The following is an 8,539-nucleotide window of genomic DNA, read 5'->3' as shown; positions in this document are numbered from 1 at the left end:
TCTAGAGGGTCAGAAGAAATGGACTGGGTTAATAGTTTTCTTTCCAGACCCTGCAATAGTCTCTTTCCATAAGGGCTGTAGTTTGGAAGTCTGCTAGACAATGGCTTCCACATCTGGATTGCAGTCAGTCATGCTTAGGCAAAGCTTAAGTTTCCACCCAATCTAAGGATCCCACTTTCCACTGAGGCTCCTCAGAGTCCAGCTCGGGGCATCAAGACCTCCCTACTATAAGCTCTGATCCCCATGTCTTGGAGAGAGGGATCCAGGAAAGATAGGGGAGATGAGTGCACGGTCCAGCGTACCCATAGAGACTGCAGCCAGTACAACACACTGGTAAGCTCCTGAGCTTTATTGAGCAGCTGTGGAATTAGGGAAAGGGAAGTGGGTTAGAGACACGATTATATTCTTAAGTAAAGGGTTCAAGTTGGGCTTTGCAGAGAGTATAATTAGTATAGCCACTGCATCTTGTAAGATGTTTGTCTACTTGATGGCATAACTTGCCAAAACAGTGTCCTTTGGTCAGGAGAGCTGGGGGGAAAGGTAGTTGAAGAAATTCTTTTGTGCTGGGCTTAAGAATCTGAGAATTTCCCTTCATTAGCAAGGATTTACTGAATCTATACCTCACACTGTGACTCTCACAACCCCACAGTCCCACCCTACTTCTTTGTTCATCAAGGCTAAGTCCAAATCTCAATACCCTGGCCCCTACACAGGGCTCAGCTGGGCAGGACGTAGCATTGCAGGTGACCAGTGACTTCTGGCCAGAGGGTGTGGGGTTCCATGTGGGAAAGGAACAGCTAAGCCGTAGCAAGTGCCTCCTTGATGGCATTGGTGAGCGGGAAGCGTAGGTTCTGCCCACAGAAGGAGCCTCTGAAGTCATCCAAATCCAGTGCCCATACCATGGCTCCTGCCAGCTGCTTGCTTTTCAGGTACTGCACCTGGTGGAGAAGGTCCAGAACAGGTAGAGTTGGCTCTCTGGGTGAGCTGTGGGGAAACTGTGCTCTGGGGCCTTTCCCCAGGGTACACCACACATCCAAGCTCAGCCTCAAGGCAGGAGATCAAGTCTAGCTGCTTTGGAACTGGCTTTCTTTGTTCTGAGGTGTGGCTTCGGGGAAACCTACCTTGTTTTTGACACTCTCCTGGTCATCATACCCCACCCACTGGTTGCCCTTGGTAGCATAGGGAACCTGCTGGCCAAGGATCCTATGTACTTCAGCTCCTCTGAGGAAGTCACAGATCTGAGAAAGAGAACAGGGCAGGGTGGCATGGGAGGCTTGTCAGGCCACTAGAAGTCATCCTTCAGTCTGTAGCTTCCCTCTTCTGAAGCTACAGGCTGCAGGCTTCATGCAAATTTCTAAAAAAATAGATGCAAATATCCCCAGAGTTCAACTGCTATTGCTCAAGGGCTTTAGAGATCTGACAGCCTCCTCCATCTTAAACAGGGATGTGAGGAAGTTGAGCTGACTTCCAGACCACTTGGAGCATCAGAGGCCTAGATGAAACATCCACAGAGACTCTTGACTATTGCTTTTCCTGGACTGGAATGAAGGCCCCAGGTCTGAGGCCAGAGGAATCTAGGAGCTTGGTGCCTGCTGGAGGCTTTCAGGAATAAAAGGCTTAAGCTCCCCATTCCTCTTCCTAGGGAACACTCAGGCAAATGAGCATGTTTTTATTCCCAAAGGAGAAAGTGTGTGTGGTGAGGGAGGTCCCTCTTCCCAGGGGTATCCTGAGAAGAAACATCATTACCTCATAGTAGGCAAGGGTCCCTTCTTCCTTGGTGAACGGGCCTGGTAATCCTGGCCCAGAGATTGGTGCTCCTACCCTCGTCTCAGAAGAGGCCAGGGTGAAACTCTTCCCAAAGGTGGGGATCCCCATCACTAGCTTGCTGGCCGGGGCTCCCAGTCTTAGCATGTACCCCACAGCGTAGTCCTGGGTTAGGGCGGAGAGAGCAGGACGTTAGCCAGCACATAGAGCCGTTAGTGTGCACATAGGGTTGTACAGTTAATACTGCTGCCTTGACGGTGCACTGACAGTTATATGGTGCGACTGGGAATCCCCACCCCTCTGGGAACCGATAATGCCAGTTACAAACGACTTTTAAAGGTTCGTTCTTGAAAAGCTCCTTGTAGGCACAAGAAGGGGTTATTAATGTGTGACAGACACAGAAATTAGCTGCCTGGCTCAGGATGCACAGCGAGTAAATGACAGGCTAAAGCTAGACTCCCCTCATCCCCAGCCTCTCTTCACTCTGCCCACTCCTGCCACCACTCAGTCTATGTGCTGCAAGACTTTCCTCAGTTTCTCAATCTGTGAAATGACTTTTATAACTTATTTTATAAGAAACGCACCAAAAAAGAGAAGGGTGAGCACAGGTACCCCGGCGGGGAAGAGGGCTTTGGCACCCCCTCCCACGGTCCTCCCAGGAACCCACCACATTGCTGAATCTGTCATTTCTATTGTCCGCTTGGCCTCGGAAGAGGGGGCTGTGATGTCCTGTGGCTTGGCGCCAGGCTCCATGGAAATCGTAGGTCATGAGATTAATAAAATCCAGGTGTCTGAGAAAAGGAGGTGAGGTGGGAAATTAGAGACAACCTTGATTTCACAGCCATGACCAGCGGGATGTGGAAAGCCGGCATCTGAGAAACAGAGCATTGACCCAAAGCCCAGTAGCTTCAAAGACTGCTATCCTGACTACTGGCCTATTTCTCTCGAGCCACACCCAGGTGGCTCTTGTTGGTACCTTCAGGGTGAGAATGGGCTAATCTGTGAGGCTCCCAGCACACACGTGCACACACACACACACACACACACACACACACCACGCACACGTACGAACACATACACACATGCACAAGTGCACACACACATTCGGGAACAGATGAACACACACGAATACACACGGGCATACACACATTCACAGGAGCTCTCTGCCTCACTTCACCCTCCACTCCTGGCACACTGGTCTTGGCAAAAGCCAGTTAAAAGTACCATTGACAGAGTGTGGAAGGAGCAGCGCCAAAGGCTGGCTCGGCCCACATTCGCTCATGGGGAGGGAGTGCTCAGCAGTCCTACACGGAAGGCACTGGAGACATAAGGAGGGGTCTGAGCTTTCCAGAGTCAGCACAAAAGAGTGTGCCACCTCTTTCCCATCCACCACTGAAAGCAGCAGATTAGCTATGCCCCTAAGGTTCCAGAGGAGAGTGAACATCCTTGCTCCTTCCTCCTGGGTTTCACATGGACTTGCCTGTGCCCTTGGAAGAGATGCCACTTGGATATTGGTTGTTTGAAGTCACGTGTAAGGAGAAGGGAGAGAGCACCCTGGAATGGTGGCACAGTGTATAATTCTTTCTACTACCTCTTCCAAACCCATATCATTCCAAATTAAGAGGAAGCAGAGGGCTCATTGTGGCCCATTTAACCAATGGGAAACTGGGTCAGAGATGGGGGAGACTTGCCAAAGTTGGAACTCCTGAGTCTTCATGAGATGCTAGGGCAAGGTGGGAAAAGTGTGGCCTGTGGAGGCTCCTGAGGGGCTGCCATGGCAGGGGACTCACTGGGATATCTGGGCGATGTCATAGCCATTGTCAAGGGCCACCTTCCCTGCAGACACAGCTGCGCTGAGCAGGAGTTTCTCTGTTCCAGGTTGGACTTCCTTTGTGAATTCCGCCCTTAGTTCCTGGTTGGGAGGAAGGCAGGTAAGCAAGAAGGGCCAGGCACGTGACCACCTTGCTGAACTTCGCATCTGCTGTGATCACTGTCCTGCCTGGGACTCAGGCAGAGTGAGTGGTCTGCCGCAGCCCCATCCTCAGGACACCTCGTGCTTTCACTAAGGATGATCTGAGGGCTGGGGAATAGCTTAGTCTGTCAAGTCTAGGGACCTGAGTTTGACCCCAGAACCTGTATGATGAGAATACGAAGCCAGGCATAATGGTGCATGCTTGTAATTCCATCACTGGGGAAGCAGAGGCGGAGAGATTCCTGGGGTTCACTGGCCAGCCAGCCTAGTCTATTGGGTAAGTTCCAGGCCAAAGAGAACCTTTATCTCAAAAGAGCAAAACAAGGTGGATAGTGCCTGAGGAATGACACCGGAGGTTGGCCTCCACACATATCTTGCACATATGTGCATGCACCCTTATATGTGCACATCCACCCCCCACACACTCAAACGTGCATACATATATGCATACACAATACAGTTTGGCCCAACATTATTCTGAAGTCCCATGCATACCCATTAGCAGTTAATGACTCTCTGTCCTGGAGGGGTCATCATATGGCAGGTGATGACCTTGGAAGACATGTGCCTTTTAGTCTGCACTTGGTTTTACATGAAATTACAAGTTCAAGGAGATCCACCATGGCACTGTAGACAATTCTTCTACACCATCTCTCTGACTCTAGAGATGCTTGGGCCCTCAGATTGAGCTAAGTACATAGCACATGTTGGAGAGCTGGTGGCATCAGTTTGGGACTGAACAATAACAACGGACACCTCGTTAAGCGGGCAGTAGGTAATGTAGAATGGGTGACCTGCTCAGCCACAAGCTTTGGCCTTTCAGGATGCTGCCCCACCTCCCACAATGGTTATAGCAAGCGCTGAAGCCCTCATGCTCATTCCTGGGAGGTTCCTGGGTGAAGCGAGCTTCACTGGCCCACATGATGACGCTCTCCTCCCCACCTCTGCCGTCTTCCAAGCACCTTGATGAGGGTGGTAAGATGCTGCTTGTCTTTTGGGCCGGGATAGAGCCAGGCGATATCCAGCCCGTCAAAGCCATGGGTCCGCAGAAATGGGGCTACTGACTTGACGAAAGTGCTGCGCATATTAGTATTGGAGGCAATCCTGGAAAATCTAGAACAGAATCACCCCACAGAGAGCTTGGCACTCTTGTGCCAGGGACCCTGGCCCTACAACGGGGTTTCCAGGGCTTGGGATCAGGGGACCTAAACTGACAGATCTAGGAAAGCCTTCTACCAACAGCACCCAGTCTGGGAACTTAGAAAGTTGGGGGAGGACAGGCAGTCCTAGTGTCCCAGACTGGCCTGCTGTTTTGAGGAGGGTACATCCTGACTTGCCCCTTCCTGTCTGTAAAATAGTAACAGTAACACGTGGTGTTGTGGGGAAGATAACAGCAGGGAAGACTCCTGGTGGTCATGCAGCCCCTAAAGGAACAGGGCTCCAGCACAGTGAGCGCCCAATAAGCTGGAGCTGTTATGGCCACTCCAGCCTGCTGCCCTGGCTCTGCTCTGACTACTCCAAGGCCTCTTTAACAGTCTCAGCCCACCCCCTCCAGTGCTTCCTTCCTACCCCTCCCAGCCTTTAGGGCAGTAACCAGGCCGTTGTTTTCATACCTGAGATGTAGTAAAAAGAACTCTGGAAGAGTTGGGCATACTGGCAGATGCCTATAATCCCAGCCCTTTTGGGGTAGTGGGGCTTAAGACAGGAGAACTGCCCAAAATTTGAGGCTAGCCTGGACTACATAGTAAATTCAAGGCAAACCTGGCAACTTATCAAGACTGTTTTTCAGAAAATAAATAAACAAACAAACAAACAAACAAATAAATAAAGCATTGGGGGAATCAAATATCTACCTTATGATTTTTGAAAAGCTCCTCTCTGGCCCTGGTTTTTCAAACATTGCAAGGCAACCACTCCAGAGGCCTCTGTGCTCTGCTAGTCTGGCAAGCCTCGACTCTGCTCCATCCTGCCCCAGCAATGAATCCTACCTTTCTGAGCCAAAGGTCCATCCTCCAACAGACAAAAGGGTCTTCAGGTTGGGGTTTCTGTGGAGCAGGACAGGGGGAGAGCAGGGGTGGAGTGAAGCTGCCACAGGGCTGGGGACCCCATGCCTGCAGACCGTACAAGGATTCTTGTTTGCAGGTGCCTGCCCCTGACACTGGTGTGCCAGGCAGCACAGCCTCCATGATGCTGACTCTGAGGTTCCCCACAGTGCGGAAGCCAAGGAGGGAGACGGGGCTCCCAAGTGGCACCATGCTCCACAGAGCTTCTGTGGGGATGAGAGAGGCCCCTTCCCTGGGCCTAGGGCAATGCTTCCTGTCACCTTGTCACCATCTCAACACAGCCCACAGCCACCCAGGATATCCTCTCACTGAAGGCAAGGTTCTCTGGCTATCCTCCCCCGGGAGGGTCCTCGGGCCACTGCTCGTCTGGACCAAGCTGTCCTACTCTAGGACCAAGCTGTCCTACTCTAGGACCAGCCCAGAAACCTGTCCCTTCTCCCCTTTCCTGGTCAGCGTGTGACCCAACCTGGTTTTAAGTGAATTCAGTGTGCCATAGAGCGTTACGTCATTCCATTCCCATGTGTCAATCTCATTGTTGCTGATGTTGGCAAAGCTGTAGATGATGTGGGTGCATAGGAACCGGTCGATGGCATCTGGGAAGCAGCTCCCATCGCCTTCCCGGTACTGGGACCAGTTGGTGTAGTAGCAGACCAGCTTGTAGGCAGAGCCTGAAGGAGAAATGTGGGGTGGGACTGAGCACCAGTGTGCTGTGTAGGTGTGGGCCAGGGGGTGGGGACAGATGCTGAACAAAATGAAAAATCTTCAAGGAAAGGAGCTGGCCAGCTTCTCCTTCCTGACACAAGCTGATGACTCAGTCCAAGGACTGAGGACTTCCTGGAGGCAGTGGCTTCCAATAAGGACAGAGGCTGGGCTGTGCCATCCGGTGTCAAAGGATGCCCTGCCTGCAGGACCTGCCCTGTGGGGGAAGGAGAGCTCTCTGATTAAAGAATGGTTTTGTGGGTCTCTTCTCTGTCTCCAGGTGGGAGTGACCCTGCCTGGTAACCCACCCAGGATGACAGTCCTCAAGCTGTGGCTCATTATCACAGGGGCTAGAAAATTCTTCCTTTGTTCTAATCCTAATTCCTCCTATGTAAATGAAATCCTTTTTAGCCACTTGGTCATGGGTCATAGATCCCTGTGGCTCCTGAAAGTTGTCCCCTAGGACAGTTTGTGGAAGTTTTCACTGACTCTGAGTCTTTTAAAGTTTGTTGTTTAAAAAAAAAAAAAAAGCTCAAATAAATGGAAGAGTGGAGACCAAAACAATAAATATACATAAGTCCATCACCTTGCCCTAACAGGTATTGCCAAGCCCTGTGAGTCTTAGTAGAAACTGGAAGAGTATTCTTGCATGCTAAGACCTCCTCCAGGAGGGGGCGGGGGTGGGTACTCACAGCGCTGGAGCAGCAGCAGGACCGCAAAGCCTGTGGGGAAATCGAGGGTCAGACTTGATGGCAGGGGAGGGGCAGCTGCTCTTTCTGTGCCCCCTCCCCAGGTACCATCCTCCTTTCCTTCCTCTCTTTCAAGTCCTGCTCTCCTCACCTGCTCCCCTTCCCCCTGTCCCCCTCACTCCTCCCAGGCAGGAGGCTGAGCCCAATGTGCAGTAGATCTTTGGGTAGTCTGAGCCCTTTCTTTAGCCTGAAAATCTACATCCCCACCTGGCCCAGCCCAGAGACCTGTCAGCGCCACCCTCATGTGCATCCTGGCTTCGGCAGAGCTGACCATGCTGGCCTCTCCTAGTACCCAGCTTCCTGTTCGGGGCCTCTTCCCCAGGCTCACACTTCTTCTTATACCCATCCTACTCCACTCCCCCTTACCCCAAACAATCGTCCTTACAGGAAACCGAGCTGTGGGTAGGCCCAATTGCTGGCGAGTGGAGGCGGAGTGCCAGAGCAGGATTGGGAAACCCCGGAGTTTTGAAAGCCTTGGGCCAAGTTTTGCAGTACCTGCCAGCTGAAGAGCCATGGGGGTGACAGTCGAGGACCTCCCTGGGAGTGACAGTCACATCCCCAAAACCTTCCTACCCTGTCTTCTCTTCCTGTCACTTGCTTCTTGCCAGCAGTCTCCCGGCTTTCCTGGCAGCTCCTGTCTGCAGCTCCAGCCTAAAGCAGGCACAATCGGGTTATGTAAGCCATAGTACCCAAACAAGGCCACCATTATATTGTCTGGCCTCACCTCAGACTTTCTCTGTTTCCTGGCAGTTTCCATACCTGGCCAGAGTCTAGGTGAGGACCAGAGAACCTTGGCGCTGGGGGGGGGGGGGGGGGTCCCTACATCCCTTCTTTTAGCAATTGCTGATTATTGAATCTGGGAATTTGGGACAGGAGAGAGAAATCCCTGAGAAGGCCCTCATCCCTCTGGCTGCCTCCCCTCTTTTAAATGCCAGTGCAGATGAGCACACAAGGCTCTGCTGTAAGCCTCACACTATGGTGGATTCTCCTGGGAGCAGCAGCAGCAGGTTCTCAGATCAATATTGCCTCTCTTCTCGGAGATGCTTTGGGACCCCAAACTCAATGAGGCATCCCCACTCTGAATCCTACAGTGGCTTCCAGGGCTTTTAGTGAACGAAGGATCTCAGGTGAAGCAAGTGCTCAGCTCTTCGAGGCATGGCTTCTGTCCTCTGCACTAACAGAAGATGGTTCATTGCTGTTTCTCCAAGACAAGGCACATGATGTAGCTCGGGCTGGCCTCAAACTAACATCCCTCCTGCTTTAGTGTCCTGAGTGCTGGGATTACTGCTGTG

At 51.9% G+C, this 8,539-nt stretch overlaps 1 protein-coding gene across 3 annotated transcripts; it reads right to left on the bottom strand.

Moving 5' to 3' along the window:
* Window positions 1-334: 334 nt before the first annotated feature.
* On the bottom strand, window positions 335-7,859 carry Chi3l1 (chitinase 3 like 1). 3 transcript variants are annotated; one of them, XM_055598115.1, is made up of 10 exons: window positions 7,743-7,859; window positions 7,191-7,220; window positions 6,266-6,467; window positions 5,725-5,781; window positions 4,699-4,849; window positions 3,555-3,676; window positions 2,432-2,555; window positions 1,747-1,929; window positions 1,122-1,238; window positions 335-938 (listed from the first exon to the last, which is right to left on the bottom strand). In XM_055598115.1, the coding sequence occupies exons 1-10, from the start codon at window positions 7,759-7,761 to the stop codon at window positions 798-800; spliced, it is 1,146 nt and encodes a 381-aa protein (XP_055454090.1). In that variant the 5' UTR covers window positions 7,762-7,859; the 3' UTR covers window positions 335-797. The 3 variants fall into 3 exon arrangements, with proteins under 3 accessions (XP_055454090.1, XP_055454088.1, XP_055454089.1); XM_055598113.1 differs by lacking the exon at window positions 7,743-7,859 and adding an exon at window positions 7,455-7,544; XM_055598114.1 differs by lacking the exon at window positions 7,743-7,859 and adding an exon at window positions 7,473-7,544.
* Window positions 7,860-8,539: the final 680 nt, after the last annotated feature.

Source organism: Psammomys obesus, unplaced genomic scaffold (genome assembly GCF_907164565.1).
Source record: "Psammomys obesus unplaced genomic scaffold, mPsaObe1.curated_primary_1811, whole genome shotgun sequence".
Classification (NCBI taxonomy): Eukaryota; Metazoa; Chordata; class Mammalia; order Rodentia; family Muridae; genus Psammomys; species Psammomys obesus.
Note: the sequence above shows the minus strand (reverse complement) of the source record. Positions and strands in the feature narration are given on the sequence as shown.